General features: G+C 30.9%; 1 protein-coding gene across 2 annotated transcripts in view; it reads left to right on the top strand.

Annotated features, from left to right (window-relative positions):
- The first annotated feature begins 667 nt into the window (after nucleotides 1–667).
- LOC148278608 (uncharacterized) overlaps nucleotides 668–21,512 on the top strand; it is a 79,198-nt gene continuing 58,353 nt past the window's right edge. The window contains exons 1-3 of one of the 2 annotated variants that reach the window (XM_088231163.1): nucleotides 668–772; nucleotides 16,587–17,686; nucleotides 19,582–19,708. In XM_088231163.1, coding sequence (XP_088087289.1) covers nucleotides 16,735–17,686; nucleotides 19,582–19,708 — 1,079 coding nt within the window. In that variant the 5' untranslated portion in view covers nucleotides 668–772; nucleotides 16,587–16,734. Of the gene's footprint in view, nucleotides 773–14,305; nucleotides 14,873–16,586; nucleotides 17,687–19,581; nucleotides 19,709–21,512 lie in introns of those variants that run through there. The other variant, XM_088231162.1, reaches the window with a different exon arrangement.

The raw sequence follows: 21,512 nt of genomic DNA, 5'->3' as shown, positions 1-21,512 counted from the left end.
TAATTCAAAATCGTCTCTAAATTTTGCAAAAATAGATTTTAATTATACTACTTGACACCGCAAACTCAGCATTTTCCATTGAGTTAGTGAAGCATAATTACAAATCTCACAATTTTATTTTTTCAAAGTTTTTCGCAAATATCTAAGTTTGCTTTTAATACCCTCATATACACGGTTTTTCAAGGCCAGACTGTGAAACTTCAGAGAAACGTTCTTTACAGTAAGCTTTAAAAAAATCCTAATAAATATTTGCTAAAAAGGCTTCTAAAAAAAACATATTTTTTTATAATCTCGAAATGGAATAAATCTTTAACTTCTTGGACTTGCATCCCTTACGCAAACCTCTACCCCTCCTTAGCAAAAAAATATAGATTAAACGTATTTGACCAACGAAGCGATGCCCACCAGACGCGGACAAGTGAAGCGTAGAAGATGGGTAGAGGTTTGTGGAGACTGCTTGTCCGAGAAGTTAAGGATTCACTACATTTTTAGATAAAAAAACTAAAATTAAAAATTTCAAAATTACTTCTCGGAAAAAAAATATTTGGATTTTTTTAAAGCTTACCATGAGAAATGTCCCTTTGAAATTTCGCGGTCTGACCTCGAAAAACCGTGTATATGTAGTCAGATTTACAACGTAAATTTAAAAAACCTTTATTTATTTCAGCAACAAGTTACGGCAAAAGTCCTTTTCGGAACCGTGGCGGCAATAAATGAATTAAAACTTCAAGAAAGGGCTGCGCGGGAGGCGCGGAGGACCCATTAACAAAATGTAAGTTTAACAAAATACCCTACACTTATATAATTTCCATTTGATTGTCATGAATTTACGGTTGCCGGTGATAACGATAACAAAAAAAGTATTGAAACTATTGTAAACTAATTAAAAATATTTGCGTAGCTCTATCGGAATTTTCCGACACTAACACGCGATATTTATGGTTAGGATTTCAACAGTAGATCAATTATTTATCAAATAGCGAAGGTTCAAACCATTTCCATCGTAAAAGTCGTCTTGTAAAGAGCCTCTTCTATATCAAGAAAATGTTAACAGGTGGCGTTGTACGAGAAGTTTGTGATATATATTTTCTATATTTTTATTGACGTTTGCGAAAAAAATATGCAGTGGTATACAATTGATCTAATAATATTTTATAATTATCATTGTTTTTGAATATCAAAAAACGTTTTTCCCAATGTGGTATGACATTTTACCGATATTATTTATTTATATATTTGTATAAACCACTTAACTTAAACTTTAAACGTCGACCGGTTTCGAGGTTACTTCTTCATCATCAGGACTTGAACTAACTGAGAATTACTCGCGTTGCTATTTATATTATAAAATATTGAATGAAAGAAACAGAAGAATGAGAGGAGAGAGAAACAGATAGGACTCAAAGTAAAATTGTATTCAACAGTATTTTGAGTTTATCCAAATTTTTGCAGACCGGCTGGATTTCCTCCCAAGGGAGTTATTAAGATCTAAATTAGTTGCAACAGAGAGGGAAAACATTTTTGAGAAGGAAATATTGGAGTCTAGACATTTACAGGGCTAATGACCTGTCTTTGGGTGGTTTAAGTGGCCACTTTAAACACTGGGTCACATTTACCATTCATCCTTTTTTCAACATCCACATTTCCTAACCTCTTCCGTCTGTCGACTTTTGTGAAGTCTAAAACCTTTATCATGTGGGTGAGATTCATCCGACTGAACCAATTTACCTACTAGGCAACGTCTAAAAACAATTTTTCATTTTTATACTTCTCTTTTACCAGTTAGTTAATTCAAAAATGTTTTGAGTATGACTAAATGTTTGAAGACTGGGTGGATTTCCTCCCTAGGGAGTTATTTAGATTTGGATTTGTTGCAACAGATAGAAAAAAATATTTTTGAGAAAGGAATATTGAAGTCACGGCATTTACAGGGCTTATTACCTGTCGTTGACTGGTTTAAGTGGCCACTTTACACAGTGTGTAACATTCACCATTCTTCCTTTGTTTTAACATCCGCATTTCCTCAACTAGCCCTGTAACTGCATAGACTTCCATATTCCCTTCTCAAAAATATTTTCCCTCTCTGTTGCAACAAATTTGAATTAAATTAATTTGATTATTTAGTATGGGGAGTTTTTGGTTGATAAGTCGCCTATTTCTTAATTTTCTGTGAAATTTATTTCTAATATTTGTGTAAACCACTTAAATTTTTGAGTTGTAAACCGTTAACCGGTTTCGAGGTCTATTACATCAGGACTTATACGACATAGTATAATTTATGATTTCAATCTGTCATTGGCTGGTTGTTGAGGAGTTGTCTACAAAAATTTGGACAAACTCAAAATATTGTTGATAAATCCACCTGGTCTATGAAGAAGTATAAAAATTAAAAAATTAAAATTTCAGGCGTTGCCTAGTATGTAGGTGATATAATTCAATCAGATGAATCTCGCCCGCATAAATAAAGGTTTCGGCTCTTTAACTTCAAAAACATCAATAAATGAAAGAATTAAAGGAATAAAGATGTTCAAATATGGGCAGAATGGTGAATGTTACACAGTTAAAGTGGCCACATAAACCAGCCAATGACAGGTCATTTGCTGGTTTATGAGGCCCTGAAGATGCCTAGAATTCTATACAACCTTCTCTTAAATGTTCTTCGTTTCTGTTGTAATACATTATTTTATTTATTTAATGGAAAGTAAACACACTTACTAGTACATAATGAGGCCGGTCAACTTCCGCTGTATTTTGTTTTGCGAAAATTTTATCTGTTTTTCGGAGCTAAATAAATAAAACAAAAAAGGAAAATATCCAAGCACTCTTTTATTACTGTACCAGTAGCTCGATCACAAATAACTATCGACATGCTATAGCGACGTAATAACAATTTCTCACCATGGTTGTTTATCGTATTCGCGAACACCTTATATTAACTGTCAAAATATTTACGTTTCGTGACGTATAATCCTGCTACGCAATCACATATTTGAATTTCACCGGTGTAGATATGAAAAATATTCCAAAACAGCTATTTTCATTAATTATTTATCTTGCTATTTATTGCATTTAGCCAGCGGTTGGCGAGCCAAACGTCAAGAAAAGCAGTCGCCGTAGTAATTGTAATTTAATTATCACTTTTTTGTATTAGATACTCCTTACTATTTTGCAAATGCAATATATTGAATTAATTTTCATAGTAAACGCCGATGAAAGAATTGTAAGGAATATATATGTTCAAATATGGGCAGAATGGTGAATGTTAGTGTGTAAAGTGGACACTTAAACCAACCAATGACAAGTCATAAGCCCTGTAGATGCCTAGACTTCTATATTACTGTTGGGGTTATCTAAAGACTTATATACGTATAATGAGTTAGAAACTACCATGAATATATCTTATCTTCAAGACCGTCGAAATAAATCCGACCATATAGTCCTATATAAAATTCTCAACTCACTCTTTGATGCGCCTGAACTACTGAGCTCAATAAAATTAAATATCCCAACTAGAAACCTCAGACAAAACTTACTCTTTCATACCGATAACCATAGAACTAACCATGGTTTTCATTGCCCTATACCCAGAATTTTAAGGTCTGCCAACAAACATACCAGTCTTGATTTCTTTGATAACAAGTCTTTTTTCAAACGATCACTGAATCAAATTCAAGTATAAACACCTCTCTCCCGCTTCCACAAAGTCTACTATAAACCATCGAGTCTTTCTTATTTTGTTATAATAATTTTCTATGTATAAATGTGTCCATAAAAATGCCCATCGGGCGTATATAAAAAAAAAAAAAAAAAATTTAAAAATTAAAAATTACCTTCTTTAAAATGTTCTTCATCTCTGTTGTAATATGTTCATATTATATTAGTAGCTTTCTAGGGAGTTGAATCCAGTCCGTGTCTACAAAAATTTGGATAAACTCAAAATATTGTTCTCTTCATGTTGTTGTGATATTCCGTTCTTAATTAGCATTCTCAACACGTAAATATTGTAAAACTGAATAAAACATAGTAACATCCGTATGATAACACGTACGGTTTAATGTCACTCTACACAAAACAACATCAGCCGTGAGGTAACAATTATAAACAATTCCTACATTGTAAAATGGCATCTATTTTAAAATTGATGAAACTGATATAACTGATCCTGTAAACTGCAAACCTAAATAAAAAAGTACCCTTCGTGTTTGAGTGGCGTCTATCATCTTGTTAACCTTAATTATAAGTTGAGGAATGCTATCTTTGTTTAGTTTTTTATCGTTTACTTTTTGTGCTGTTACATGTTCATTTAATTGCCATACTTACTAGTTCTTTGCTCGATGTATTATTATTGTGTTTTGTAAAATTATTTTTATTGTTAACTTTTTAAAATCATTCTTATGTTGTTGAAATTCCACTTGTCAATGCGTTTTAAAGCTACAAGACTTTTTGTGATGTTAGCTATCATATTATATTTATCATATTTTGTAAATGTTATCAACTATCAAATATCTAAATTTAGTAAATGGGGTATAGAATTTTAACCGTCCATGCGCTCAGTAGCTGCAAGACTTGTTGTTATCTTACTTCTATCATTATAATTTGCTTTTTATTTTGTTTTTAAAATATATCTTAAGCTTCACTGTTAAATAAAAAAAAAATGTAAATAGGGGCTAGATTTCTTACTGTCCATGCGCTCTGTAGCTGCAAGACGTGCTGTTATCTAGCTCCTATACATCAAAATTGTTATATTTTATAATTGGAGACGAGGAACTAGAATCCCAACCGTCCGCGCGCTCTGTAGCTGCAAGACGTGCTGGGATATTTATTTATTCTACAGCGCCCGTGAGGCGATGTTTACAAAAATGGCGCTATTTAAATTATCCAAACATATATATAAAATAAATATAAAACCGCTTTGTTAACCGCACTTATTTTTTTTCTACCCTTCGGTTTCAAAGCTACACAAGCTTCTTTACTACTACTACCATCACGCCACTTCCCCGTAGGGGTAGGCAGAGAGAATGGACCGCCACACACGTCTATCCTGGCATACATTCCTAGCTTCTTCCACATTCAAACATATGCCCTTCGGTTCTGTCTGCTTTTGACACGACTAGACTTAAGATTTTGGTTTATCTGATCATGCCACGTCTTCCTTGTTCGTCCTCGTCTCACGTTGCCATTCATTTTCACCATATATACTTGTTTTACCATTATTTCGTCGTCCGTTCGTTCTACGTGACCAAACCATCTCAGAGACCCTTTCTTAATCTTATCAATTATACTTGACTCAGATTTACATTCTCGCCTGATTTCATCATGCGTAACCCTGTCATACATTGATTTCCTACACATTTGTCTAAGAGATCACACTTTAACCGCGTTCACTTGGCTTTCATCCTTCCTCTGCCAGTTCCAGCTTCTTTATTAAGGTATAATTAACTGATGAATCTTATCCTATTTTATTTTAACAGTGTTTAACAAATATTAAATCTGAACACATGGATCTTATAAGTTAAAATAATTAAATATTTATGATTTATTAAGATATTTCATAACTACAAAAATATTTTTCAATTTTTATACTTATTTTTGGACCAGCTGGTTATATTTAAAAAAACACCAAATCTTACTTCAGTGCGGCTGTGGACAAAATAAAAATTAATGACAGGTGCCGTGGCGCAGTTGGTTAGACGGCTAACTGTGAAAATGACACGGAATGTGCCGACTGCGACACGGTACAAATTACTAGTAGGTAAACGCATATAATTTTCTACAAAACACTCAGTTCACCCTGCAATCAAAGCAAAATCCAACTTACACGAGATCACCCAAAAAATGTTCATATTGATTATTTAAGCTTTTTCCAAGGCGGAATTTAAAAAAATAATTTTATTTTATTTATTTGGATAACCAACAGCTATAATTATCTTATATATATATATAACAAAACAAATAAGCCAATTACAGGTTTTCACTAATAGCATCACAGTTAGTTAAAAAAGATTCTCAGACATAAAATGAATAGTAATTAAATGTTAATTCAAAAGAAAAAATACTTCGAATTATTTCGAAAGCAAATGCCTTACGTCATTAAGATTGTTTGCAAATAAATCTTTGTTAAATGATTTATTTATTGCATTAAAATTATTCAAAGTTCGCCATAAATATGAGTTTTGCCCATAATTAGATAAAACAAGAGGTATGTGAAGAAGAGGGTTATTTCTTAAAACTTCGGAAGGAACATTGATAGAAAGTTTGCAGTGTAGTTTAGAACAGTCAATTGAACCAGAGGGAATTTTTAGTGAATAAAATTTTCCGCTATTTCACGAATAATGAATGAAATATTTTATCCCAAAGAGGAATAAAAAGGCAAAAACAAGACAAGTAATGTCAGGGAAAAAACAATATACTATTTTGCAAAGAGTTGTATAAAACTTGTATAATGGTAACATACAAAACTTTAAACTCTAGTTTTCTGCACCCGCATGAGTATATCGCTTAGTTATTAAAAATTCAGTATACATATTATATACCTCGAGGGTAACAATTTATAATAAATAAAAAATATCGATAAAAAGTTGCAAGAAAGGTTTATTTCTCAGTTGGTCTGGGTGTTGTGGTGTATTTTTCATAAGCTGCCTCAAAGTAGAGGCATGGCGGGTTATTGCTTTAAAAAACAAAAAATAAAAATAAAAAATACTTTAACCAGCCAAATACATGTTGTAACAGAAGTATGTCAACCTTATTTGATTTTCTCTACGCAACGTTATTTTACAATTGCTTATTATATATGACGAACGTGATCGGTTTCTAAATTGTGCCTGTCGTTAAATTTAATTTTCCCCGTTGTCGTAATAATGAATTGTTCGAATTTAATTTATTTATTTTTTTATTTTATTTTATTTTATTTTATTTTATTTTATAAACATAAACGGCAAATTTGCCTTTTACAAACATTTATAATACTAACATATTTGGCTTAATATTTATATTTATTTTTTTTAAACATGAATTTATTTTTACCCAATATTTATATTAACCTAAAAACTATCCAGCATATTCAGTAGAAAGTTTCAATAATAAAACATTCTACAGTAATACAACAAGAAAATCATAAGTACTGTTTCATACAGCTGGGCAAAGTGAACAATAAACTGTGTATATTATGAAATGCATGAATAAATAATATAATTAACATTCACCATCTTTGAAAAAGTTCAAAAGGTTTGTTCTATAGGAACAATACCCTACACTACATATATCAGATACGTTGTAATAACTATTTCCGAGTTCATGAAGTTCATTTTGTTAATTTATTAATGCTTTATTTAGTTATTTAATAATAAAAAAATGGATTTAAGTATTTTAAATTTTGTAGTTATCTAAATCTATGAGAAAAAACTACGCTTTTCATTTAAAGTTTATACATTTAAACAAGCAGTGTTGTTAAAAGCAAGTTTTTCTTTATTTTTTCAATTCTACGTTTGTGTGACAAATGATTTTTCTACTTATAACGAGTATATTTATCATTAATATGAAATAAAATATTGTATCATCGCACCAATTCAATTAGTACTTACACCTACATATAAATATAATACGCATCTATTAGAAAGCGCTTTCCATTTTGCTAAAGGTCACTACAATGTTAGATTGATTGTACCTTGTTCAGTTGTGCAATAAAGAGTTTTTCTGAAGATTGTAAATTCTATCAAGGTATGACTTGTAAGTTCCTCCCCAATTCCGTATAATATAATTGATTCTGCAAGACATATGTAAACTAACTTAAGTAATTTAAACAATTTATGCAACTTACAATTTCTAACATGTTAAATCTACATGACGTAGTGCCTTCGGGTATTTGTGTTTGTGAGCATTCCACTAAATCTCCTTACTTACCTTATATTACTGAACTTGACCTTACCTCACCAGTGCACGGCAGAGAGTCGTTGTGGCAGCCTGCACTCATATATATTTTGCTAAAATTTTCCGTAGCAAAATGTATTTCAATAAACAAATTCTCTGTTTTCATATTTAAATTGTGTGCTCTAAATTTACAAATTAATATGCAATTGATCGCAGAATGACACATGACCGAGATACACTGCATTACGTTAACTAATTTTTTTAAACTAGAATCCTTAATATTTATTCATAAATTAGCCACTGATGTATTTGTAGACGAAGAATTAAAACGAAGAAAAAAACTAAAAAGAAAAAAACTGCAATAAACATGAACACAATACGAGAATATCAGAAAAATATCATACACAACCTTCTTAAAGTAGAAAAGAACAATCGAGACTAATAAACCATGGACTGAAATTGTACAATAAACTACCAGACAAACTAAACAAAAGACTCAGACAACCTTTACAGAAGATGTTAAACAATTTAATTAGCAAAAAAGCGACTTTATCGGGTCTTTTTTTTAAATCAAAAACTTTTTTCCAAAAAAGGAAAAAAAAATAATGTACGAAGCCTATGTGAAAACTAAAATATGTAATATGCATCTACTATTGGGAAAAGGAAATCAAAATGACATAAACAGACTACATAGACAGCAAAATAAAATATTAAAGTTAGTATGTGACCTACCCTATCTAACAGCAACTAAAGAACTTTTTAAACAAACTAAACAATTAAATGTAAATGAACTCTTTAATCTAGAATCCTTAATATTTATTCATAAATTAGCCACTGATGTATTTGTAGACGAAGAATTAAAACTCGAAAAAAGCTGCAGTAAACATGAACACAATACGAGAATATCAGAAAAATATCCTATACAACCTTCTTAAACGAGAAAAGGACAATCGAGACTAATAAACCATGAACTGAAATTGCACAATAAACCACCAGACAAACTAAACAAAAGACTCAGACAACCTTTACAGAAGATGTTAAAAATAATATTATTAACAGTAGAATGTGAATTTGAAAAGTAAAAATATTTTGTTAAATGAAAAAATTAAATAAAAAAACAATCTCCTGTGCATCACCGGGTGCAAAAAGGGGACACGATAATGATGATAGAAAAAGCTAACACTTATAACAAATTTTTGTGTTCGGTATTTTTCCACACGCATACATTTTTAGTCATCAATTTTTTTTCAACTCTAAAGGTCAATCTTCTTACTCCCTTCGAGATGGAATCCCGCCTTTTTAAACAAACATTTAGACATACTCAAAATATTGTTGATTATGTACAAGACCAGTACAATGACATCAAAACAGCAATATAATGACATTTTTTCTACCCATAAATCTATAAATCTACTGTTTGAAAGATATGTGTAGTAACTTTCTACACTTCTGTGATTTCACTCCGTGTCCAACAGTCAATAACCCTTTGTATTTTCTATCTAAACCTGTATATTAATACTTATAACCATGGTCATATAAGCAATCAACTAGAATGTCAGATTTTCTACTTATTAACTAGTAATGTCAAACGAATATCTGATCTTGGCACTGAACAAATGTCTCTATTATCGTTGTATCGTATTATCATAATATTTCATTCCAAGACTCATATCATTCAAATTGGAAGTTAACACATTATCCTTAATTTGTCTAAATAAAATTTAACTTTCTGTACGAAAATTGGTATTTTTATATAAATAATTATTCTGAACGTGTGATGTCGCTGAACTCCTCCTTAACTGCTTAACCGATTAACGTGCGGTTTTCAGCGAAATGTAGATCTTTACGCTGCGCGTGTTCGTAGATATTAAAAATATTTTTTTCATCGACCTACCAGGGTTGCATTCGACGAGAACGCATTTACAGAAAAAAAGGAAGGATGTTATTTTTTTGTGTTTTAAAAAGGTTTTTTTTTAATGTTTACAAACAAGCTTCGCTTTTTATGGATCCCAATCAGATTCTTTCCTTACATTCCTTATAATTTCTTCTCATTTATTTCTTTTTACCAGACTTTTGGTAATACTAAAATAATATTAACTGACATTGAATACCCTTTTTTTTTAAATCGTATTCATTAATAAAGTGTACCCCTGTTTGTGAGAAGAGCCGAGTTTGAAATTTGCAAAAAGAATTCTATTTTTGAAAATTAATTATTTTATGGTTTGGAATTCAACCATAAACAAGTACCTAGGTACCAACTAACAAATGAAAAGTCTTTTTCCAAGGTAATAGCAGGCAAGCTAACGTTCGGGCAGGACAAAGTCTGTAAGGTTCACTAAGTATTTTGTGTATCAAGTGTCCCCGACGTTGGCAATCACTTCTAAAAAGGCCTCTTTGTCTTGCACTGCCCGGAACAACTCTTCACACATCTAGTCTCTTATATTGCGCAGCCATGACGTTTGCCTTCTGGCAGGTCCACGTTGTCCCTCGATCTTGCCCAATAGTATAAGTTTGAGGATTTTATACTTGTATCTGCACAGGATGTAACCCAGATAGGAGATCTTAAGGACCTTTATACATTTTAACAGTTGTCTGCTATAATTAGTTCTCCTAGGGACCTCTACATTGTTGGCCAAATCTGTCCACGGTATACGAAGCAGTCTTCTGTGAAGCTATATCTAGAATGCCTCCAACCGGTTCATAGTGTTTGCTTTCAAAGTCCAGGTTTCTAAACCATACAACAGAATAGACCAAACACAACATCACCATTTTCTGCCTAAGTTTTAAATTCAAATAATCATTGCAAAATATATTGTGTTGAATGTGCTACGGGCTATTTCGATCCTACGTTTTACCTTCGCAACTGGATCTACAGACTGTAATAATACTGCCCAGGTATTTAAATTGGTCTACGATCTCCAACAGTTCATTTCCTAGCCGTAAAGTAATGCTGGAGTAGTCTGCTCTGCCAAATGCCATCCACTTCGTCTTTGTGTTAAGCCAATGTGAATCGCATTTAAAAAAAACTTTAACGAGTGGTCCATGTAAAACCTATTTTAATAAAAAATATTTTTATGTTAATGCTCACATATGCATGGTATCGTGGGCATATTAAATAACGTTTTTTATGGTATCGTGGGCATATTACAAAATGTTTTTTATGGTATCGTGGGCATATTACATAATGTTTTTTATGGTACCGTGGGCGTACTACATAATGTTTTTAATGGTATCGTGGGTATATTACATAATGTTTTTTATGGTATCGTGGGCATATTACATAATGTTTTTTATGGTATCGTGGGCATATTACATAATGTTTTTTATGGTATCGTGGGCATATTACATAATGTTTTTTATGGTATCGTGGGCATTAGACATAACATTTTTTATGGTATCGTGGGCATATTACATATTACAAATGAATCCTTTATTGTTGTAAAGAGATATATCTTATCGAATTATTTCACATACTAGGCAACGCCTGAAAACAATTTTTCAATTTTTAAACTTCTTGAACCAGTTGGTTTTATTACAATATTACAAAATATACAAAAATATAAAATGTCACTGTCATACGCCCTGTAAATGCCTTAACTTCTTTCTATAAACTGTTCTATATTCCTGTTGTAATTTGTTAATAAATAAATCATTTATAAAACGACATATTTTTAAAACAGTTTCTTGGGAATATGAGTGACAAAAATTGAGATATAAAAGATTTCAAGAAATATGGATGATCAAACATAGGTAAAAGTGCTTTCAGAAGTGGCCAATTGAACCAGCAAATGACTGATCACAAGCCTTGTAAAAGCTAAGACATCCATATTCCCTTTCTCAAAGTTTTTGCCATCTCTGTTTTAATATTCTGATCTTGATAACTCCCTACGCGCTGAAATCCAGTACTGGTCTACAAACATTTGGGCGAACTCAAAAAATAGTTTAGATATGTTCTCAATTATTCAGTTTGCTTGTTTCCACATGGCTTTATTTTTTTATTTATCGCATCTTAAAGCTTGCTTGTCTTCTGCCAAGCTAACTGAGCACTAACAAGCTGACTGTTAGTGCCGTAATCGTTATTGTAGGGTGTTATATGACAAGTCACGATGTCGCATGTCGCATGTCGAGCGGAAACTGACAAGCTATGAACACATACACACAGTATCGAACTTAGTCTTGCATAGAAAACGTGTGATTTTTTAATGAAGTCGAATTCAATCATTTTCGTACAGGGCTTCGATTATAATGGAAAGATAAAATGTATCTTCAAGTTTATCTACAAAGTAAAATTAAGTTTTTTGTATGAGAAATATAATATGTTTACAAATTTTTTTGCCAGTTGAATCTGTGAATAAAAAAACAATTTAAAAAATGTTACTCTTAAACTTAGTTAGAAAAGGGAGTATTTATATATTATTATTTTGCTTTGAAACCGGTCGGTGAAAAATAAAAATTAGTGGCTAAAAACAAAGTTGTTTTATTTATTTTATTATAATGAATAACCACAAAGTTAGTGCTTCAAATATAAACTTAATATTAAAAATTATTATGTTTGATTTGACGTGTTCATATTTTTTGACGTTTTATCATCAGTGTGGCAATATATGATGCAAAAATTAGTCGCATGGAAAAAAATAAATATCACCAAACTAACCATTCTCTAGGGGATAGAGAAGATTCACAATTGTACCCCAGGGAGGAGCATACATAAAATCAACGAGAGCCACATTCTTGATTGGTTAGGCAAACTCATTAATCAATTGAATGAAACGATTTCTGTACTTTTTGACGAAACTCCAGAAAGAAACAAGAACTTTTTGGAAATTAATATTGTAGTCATAGAATTTAGAATAGTCCAGAAACCGCATACGCACATCAAACAGAAGGCAACTAAACTACTCATAAATGAGTAGGTTTACGTTTTGACCCATTAGTTTCTTTGTAGACGTCGCTCGGTACGCAACTTCTGATTTAAATTCAACTATGCCATGTTGTTTCCTTTTAAAGGGTAGAAATACTGCTAGGATCTTAAAGAAACAGGATGATATTACATTTTATGTGTAATTAGCAAACGAATTTTTAAGTAGCAAATGCATTACTGAAAAATTGAATTATTTTTCCATCTGTCAGGTTGTCTAAGAAACAAAATGAACATTTTGTTAGTGTTGCCAGGGTAGTATTTTTTTTACCCTACTTTGCTCATCTAATGAGACAACTAATAAAAATTCGACCTCGGATTAAACAAGTCTTTGGTGGACATTTGACCGACATTATCTTCAATACATGAAATATTATTTAAAAATATCAGTTTTATGCAAAATAAATTTGTTTTATATTTTAGGTTAAAAGTTCATTAATTCAATTACTCTTATTAACTGACCCTTTACTGATAAGTAGTAGATATACTCTGTTGTGTCAATCAATATTTTCGCGTGCACAATAAAATTTTAGAGAAATTGAGAGATTGCTTTTTTTTTACCTTATATTTGTGTTATGATAATTTTTTTTCCCATCGTGCAACATTACGCGGTGACATCACGAATGCGCGCGGTGAAAGTGGGGCATAGGGGGGGGATTATTTTACACAGTCCGATGTATTCAAATATGATTCTACGCTCCTTCTGGACTATTCTTAATTCTATGATTGTAGTTTAAGAATATACAGTAGTATGAGCTGATTTGTAAAAACACTCACCATTTTGTATTTGTATTTGTATGAATATCCATATTTAAATAAATCCATCGTGTTAATACTATTCTTGATAAAACCCATAATTATTGAATCCATACCTTTTCTTCAATGATTTAGACTCCATTTAAGTAAAAAAAAAATATGAACATACCAGTTTGTAAATCGCGTTGGATTTCGTTATTTTGTTTTATTCTGTGCATAGATAATTAGTTCTAAATTCAAAATATTTTGCCGATCGTGTGTTACGTTGAGACACCGTTACCACAACTTATAGCAGAGACGTCAAAATCACAATAATTAACAGTTCTTACTTCCATTGTGGAAATTGGACACACCAATATTACAATTCCGGCTGAATTAAGCCCCAAGCATAATAATCATTTTACCATCCAATCAAATAACAGAACGAACATTAAACTTTACATCTGCATACCGTATGATTACTGCATACAAACAAATTTCCGATTCCATGTTGTTTTGTAATACCAACGTGTAGATCTTTATTTCTTTAGGTCCAATTACCAAACCGAGCAAGCATAAAAAATCCCCGATCAACGTTTCATTTTAATGCACATTCTTTGAATTGATTCTTGATTTTTGAATCAGTCGCTTTTGTAACTTGCTCGTCATGTTTAATGGCTTTTCGGCTGCGTTTTTTCCTCCAGCCTTTTGTCACACTTTTTTCGGATCAAGTTTAATGACATGCGGATGATTCTTCTTCTTCTTCTTGGCGGTGCAAATCGCAGCAAGAACAGGATGAGACACAAGATAGTTTAGACTTGAGGTCGGATAACTGTAATTCCATGTTGAAGCGTCCGGTACTTCCTCATCGGGAGAAGTACTTACTCAGGACCAATTCGAGTCAAACTGCTGTTTAGATAAGTCGCATCACTATTTTCAAGTTCAAGAACGCGAATAAACAATCGGACGTCACAGCGGTGAATTTTGACGTTTTGCTACGCGGGAAATCACATACTATTTTGACATTACTCTCGGCGGGAAATTTCGTACTATTTTGACACTTAAAACTAAATTGCCATGAACAATTTTTTCTTGACACTTTGACGTTCCGGAAAGAGAGATATTGAAAATGCTAATTTTACGTTTTCTTACAAAATGATGTCAAATGGATAAATTGTTTATAAATCAATTATTCAAATATTTTCTACTTAACTTGTTACGAGATTGCGCAATACTCAGCGTATTTATTTTTTCAAAGTAAGCAGATGACGTAATTCGTATTTTGACAAAAAGTAAATAAATTTCGTGCAACAAATTGTGTATAATTATGGATTCGTTTTGTGTTTCAAAATGGTGAGTGAAGATAATTAGATTTTTTTGTTACCCTTACGTACTCTTGTTTACTTATTTTTATTTCAATTGTGTTGCCAAAACATTACGGAAAATAGTAAGTAAATAATAGTCGTTTTGCATCACTGTTAAAGGTGTTTTCATAATTTTATTTATATAATGACAGCCTTGTGTTTTTGAAAAATTATAAATAACCGTACCTTCACATCTTATTTTATATTTTAATTAACATATACATGTTTACTTAGATAACCATGTAATGTTTTTGTTCATACAACATAAAATAATTAGCAATGTTTTTTCACTTTATGTAAACAAAATAGGCTATGACTTTTTATCAGACTAAAATTTTGAAATTTTTAAAATAAAAAGGAAATATTCCTTCCTCGCCATCGTCATTCCCTTTCCGCATCTAATGGTGGTTAGGGCACTACATCGGTACACCAACAGCAGTGTGCCATGATATTTTTTTTAACATGAAAGTTAGATGATCACTCTTTAAAATATTATTTTGGAAAAACACGTTTTAAAATGAATCTTTCATGTCAACTATGCTGGAAATTTAACCTGAGACTTTTTAAACAAACGAACTTGGGACAGAAGAAAAAATTTCTAAGCGGATAAACTATTTATATTATTTTATTTGGGAAATCAACAGTTCTACATACATATTTTTAGTAAACAAACAGATATAGTGTATAAACTCAGAACTAATAACAGATTTCCACATAGTATACAAAGTTAGTAAAGAAAATATATTACATATCAAATAAATACATACATTTTATACATATAAAATTTTTATTTTCATGTACTCAATAATCAAAGATTTTTAAAATATTTATTATAAGAACATTAAGTTATTGTAAATTGGGCGGGATAAGGACAAAAATGCTTTAAGAGAAGATAAGGAGGGGAGGGTAGATGTACATATTTATTAAGTTACAACTATAACTAAGTTACATAATACATTTTTAGTGTAAATTTTAAATCTGACAGAGTGATGTTTGTGTAATCTATATTTTTAAATTTTGTATTGTACATTGAAAAAGTCCTTCGAAAAAACGAATACTATCTAGTTATTGGAAATATGCTATTTAATCTAGTTTTATTTTGAGTTAAATATTAAAAAATGATTTTGTCTAATAAGTATAGATATTTGATGCTTGCCATAAAAACTTTTTATTCTGAAAAAGGAATTTAAAAAATAAACTTAAGTGTGTAAAAATTTACGTACAAAAACGTCGTTGATAATTCTTTTTAATAACTTTTGAACCGGGTTGTGGTCCCGTGGTTGTATTGTGGACTCACGAGCCAAAGGTCCGAGGTTCAAATCCTAGTTTACCACAACTCGATTTCCATTTTTCCAGCACAAGTTATTTACGACTTTTAGGAAATGGTCCGAAAATTAAAATATTTGAATAAATAATAAGAACTCAAGTATTTCTCTTTAAAAAAAAAAAAATTAGCAATCAATTTATTAGAGTTCAGAGTTCATTTCTCGCTCTATAACATAAACAAAAAAAAATATTTAAGAAAAAATATTTGTATTTAAGAATAATATATTAAAATATTATGCTTTATGATCACTTTGGTATACTTAATAATTATAATTGAATCAACGCTTTTATCCACGGCCAAAATACTTTTTTTGTCCGCATGTTATCAAATCTGTACTAAAAAAAGTTTCAAGTTGGATATTTTCTTTTCTTTTCAGTGCACCATTCTTCAGGATCGCTCCGCTGTTTGCTGTCATTCTTCTTATCCTCTCTTCAGCACACAGCTCCTCTAGCCAGCATCCTGACGCACCACCGCTATCTCCTTACTCCGTACACAACAACTCTTTTTCTCTGGACCACAGTGACATGAGATCAGAAAATACCGCAGACGACAATCTATCCAAATTAAGTCAAAGGCAGAAGTTGCAACACATAAACAATCTTCATACCCAGTCGACCACAGAGAGAATTGGCGATGATTTTTCTACCGGAAAAGATTCGACTTCGAGTGTCGTAACGTCAACAAGCGTAATGCTAACGGAAGATTACACAACGCAAAAACTACCGCGACAAATCACCGACCAGTTCTCTATTTCTGAAGCCGAAACCGGCAGCGAAGATACTGTCTCAAGAACCAATGCAGATTATTCACCCAAACCAAACGTTTCAACACTTAATGATGGGCCAATAAAACCAGAAGAAAAGCCATATCACGCAATACTCAACGATACGCGACACGTTTCCTCATTTGATAGAAATGATAATGGCGCGTTTTCCGCGAGTAATAAATCTCACGATGACACAACCGATAAAAATGATATTACTGCAAAACCAGAGCAAAAAACGTCCAGAAAAGTCGCGGATATTAATAATGACACCATTTTTCAATACTGGACAACACTCACCGACGATATCCGAAGTGAACAAACTGAAGGACCAAAAAATCATAAAATTGACATTGAACAACCGGCTAATTCTTTTCAATTCGTCGAAGACAGCGAGGAATTTAATAGACATGTAACTACGCAATCATTTACAATTTCATTAACAGATAAACACGATCAAATAACTGTGACGCCAAAATATGTTATTCAAGAATCAGTAACTTATCCAAATGTTACTAATATTTCAGTTACAAATAATAATGATACAATTTCATCGAAAACTAGTGACGATATAGATTTATCATCATTTGATAATGATGCTCCTGAAAATTCAACCATATCGGAAGACGAGAATGTCCTTGAAGCAATAGATGTAGGCCTCAATAAAATGAAAGAACTCTATGGAGTACAAGAGCCGATGCTTTATAATCTAGGTGAGTTACTTATTACATTTACATTAATTTTAGTTTATCAGTAATTTGATTCCTTGTAGTCTATCGTATAATTGCTTTCATAATGTCAAATTTAATAATGCTGAATAGCTATTATTTTATTAGAATAACTGTTGTGAAGTAAAAAATAAAAATAAAATAAAATTGTTGTTGTTAGCCATACCTCAAAATTATGTAAAAATAGATTTAATTGATTTTGATTTTAAGGTTACTTTACTACATCTTTTCTTAAGAAACTTTACAGAACGTAAATTTATAATATAAATTAACATTATAAAATAAACCATCATTTATATTCACAAACTGAAACGTTCTAAAAACTTGTAAAAAAACGAATCAGTAAAATTGAAAGCATGCTTAGGTACTTATTAAAATAACTTGCATTTCTAAAATAATTGTTGTATATCCCCTGTTTATTGATGTATTTAGTAAAGTATCACCTTAACTTCAGATATCAAATGTAATGGTTTACTGATTAAATAAAAAAAACTAATTGAAAAAAAATCAAAATAAAATATTTATAATACATATATTTCAACTCTGCTACCATATTGCTCTCTGGTAGCTTTTTAAAAATAATAAATCTTGTACGTTCCTTATCAGTTAAAAAAAAAAAACTATTGTTTTAAAAAAATATTTGTAAGCATCTTAATTAATTTAACCGAGTACAATATTAATTGTTAAATTTTAAAAATATACATCGTTAAACACGTAATTGTTTTTTTAAATATATTTTGAATGAATACTGATTATAAAATTTATATTTGAAGCACTAACTTTGTGGTTATTCATTGTAATAAAATATATAAAACAACTTTGAGATGAATAAGTCACTCACTCCTTAATTCCACACAAGTCATGGTCAAAACAGCTTTGTCTTCAAAGGTGTAAAAAATTATAATAATCTTCCCGATGAACTAAAAATAATATATCAATAAATAGATTTAAAGTAAATCTTAAGAAATTTTTTGAACACGTGTAAAAACTGCATTAAATGTTAATTAGTATGAATGTATTATTATTTTATGTTTTTTTCTTTACATATTTTATCTTTTTGTTTTTTTTCTCATATACTCGTATAATTAAAATTATATAAATTCTTATAAATAAACAACTACAACAGTGTAAGTCACTCTACAAGCAAGAGTTAGTCTCTTTTTTGGAGTGTTACAGTGATAAGATTTACTAGATGTATAAAAGTAGAATTTTAAAAAAACATATCCACGTTATTAATACTAATTAGTACTTCAGTAAACTTAAGTTAACATGATAAACATAAAATAGGAATTAATTAATTAGTTACGTAAACCTTGACGAAGAAGCTAGTTTGCTTTGAAACCGGTAGGTGGAAAAAATAAATAAATTAGTGGTTAAAAACGAAGTTGTTTTATTTATTTTGAAAACAGATTATTTTTGACTATGTAAAATTGCATGTTTTTATTTTTTTATGCATCCAGGAATAGGACCAGAACTCTGGACCTATTTCTGGACGCATAAAAATCTAAATCTGAAGGTAAAAATCATGAAAAATGAAATTAAGTAAATTTGCCTCGCAGAGTAGTGTTTAGCGTCTGCATCTACCATGTTTGAGTTCCTGGGTTCGATTTGTCTCAGGGTGAACGTGAAATATTGACTTTAAAGGTTATTTAAATCACGATATATTATTGTTCCTGGACTGGCACCTGAAGTGTAGGACTGATCACTTTACTTTTAGGTAACAGATGATTGAGATACGGCGCATTTAATTTACTGATAAATTGTCTTTTTCACCACTTGGTGCGGAAAGGGGATGTTTTTATTGAAACTTTATTTGCACCAGAAAAATTTGAAATGTTTAGGAATATGCACAATAATATTAATTAAAAATAAATGTGCAGGACTTTGGTTAGAGGCTGATAACCCAGCACGATATCTGGCGACCTTCAACTGGCAGTCCGAAGAGGCCAGAAACCTTTCCATGTATGGATACGCTGCATTGCAAGCCTCTATGCATCTTAAAGACAAGTAAGTTTATATTTTTTTTAATTGAAGATGTCTTCATAAACGGCGTGTAGTAAAACACAAATTCTCACCCGCATCAATATACGAAAAGGTCTTCACAAAAATAAAAAATTAGAAGAATTAAAGAAATATTTTATGTATTATTATTATACATATACAATAGAGTAGGCCGATGATGTATGAATTTTTTTTTTATACATCAAAGTCAAGGGATCTTAAAAGTTGCATTTTGGGTCACATTGGACGTAAAAATTATTGAAAAAAAATATTCCATAATACTTTTGTCCCTCAACAGAGGTTTGAAGTGTATAACTGTCTGTATATTTTGCTAATTATTTAAATTGATACAGTTATTTTTTTTTTAATAAAGATATAACTTAATCACATTAAAAACTCAAACACGTTTTAAGACCACCGAAATGCAAAAAGATAACACTCCGCGGAACTGATTCCGTTGAGCGCCTGGCTAATATTGACGAAAACAATGGGTCATTTAAATAATGCTACCCATTTATTACAAAACAAAGTGCACCTCACGCCCTGAGATGCTTATTTAATAAGGTTTAATGCACATTATAAAATTTAATTGGACTACTTTTCTTCCCTAAATACGAAATGACAGCTGGTTTAGCGCAAAAAAATTACTTTTTCGAAAACTTCAAGCTCTGGTTAAGGGCCAAAAGTAGTATCAAAAAATTTTTTGCATTCCGAGTAATCCAAAAGGCAAGTTTTTAGACCCCTTACATTTTGAAATTCAGAAAAAAGAAATTATCGGCCCACACTTATGGGCTTTATCATTTTTTTTTTTTTAATATTTCAATCTAAAAATAAATAAGTACTTTTATTGAGACGTATAATTCAGTGGAAAGGTAGATAAGTGTGTTATGTCATTTTTTTGGGTTTACATGTTGAGTTATGAGATGATATCTACAATCTGGCAAAACATGCCATTTCTTCGCCATATATTATGTCCAAAGATGGAAAATTGAGATAGGTAGGGCACTTAACAACAAATATGAAATAACAACAGACGTAACATTCTATCTTTTGAAATGGAGTAATGATAAACAGTTTACGATACATCAAGCAAACCTTGTTTTCAACAATATTTTGAGTTTGTCCAAATTTTTGTAGACAAGGAATGGTCCATAAGAAGTATAGAAATTGAAAACAAATTTTCAGGCGTTGCCTAGTGTGCAGGTGAAATTTATAAACAAATACGTTTATTTCTATTTTTATATACTTTCAGCTTTTTAATCTTTTTTCTAATGAATATGTTCTGTACTTTAAATTATAAAAATAAAATTTTTATTTTATTGGTTGGTTGGAAGAAATTGCCATTTGGCAATAAGCCCGCCAATGTAAAAATAACATTATGTACAAAAAGTTAAATAAATAAATTTAAAAAAAAATAATTAAGTATTCGAGCCCAGCTAAATACTATTAAAATTATATATACTTGTACACTTGTACAATCATCGCTTCCTTACGGAATAATTGGATGGGGGGGATCTTTTAACAATCATATTAAACTATTAGAAACTGTTCAAAATTTTATCTTTAAAATAACGCTTCACAAAAAACGCACTTTTCCCTCTTTCCAATTATTTCAAGAAGCTAAACTTTTGGAAATAAGACAAATATATTGTTTTCAATGTTTAATATACATATTTAAGAACCAAAATTTATTTACAAGTAATTCAAATAAATCAAGCCTAAGAGGGAATCGTGTGCTAGAAATAACACATTGTAAAACGAAGCTAGCACAGAGACATGCATATTTTATAGGCCCAAAAATTTTTCATTC

The sequence above is a fragment of the Micrasema longulum genome, unplaced genomic scaffold, assembly GCF_059751315.1.
Source record: "Micrasema longulum isolate JH-2025_06_02 unplaced genomic scaffold, ASM5975131v1 h1tg000857l, whole genome shotgun sequence".
NCBI classification, from domain to species: Eukaryota; Metazoa; Arthropoda; class Insecta; order Trichoptera; family Brachycentridae; genus Micrasema; species Micrasema longulum.
This window is presented reverse-complemented; position numbering and strand designations above follow the sequence as displayed.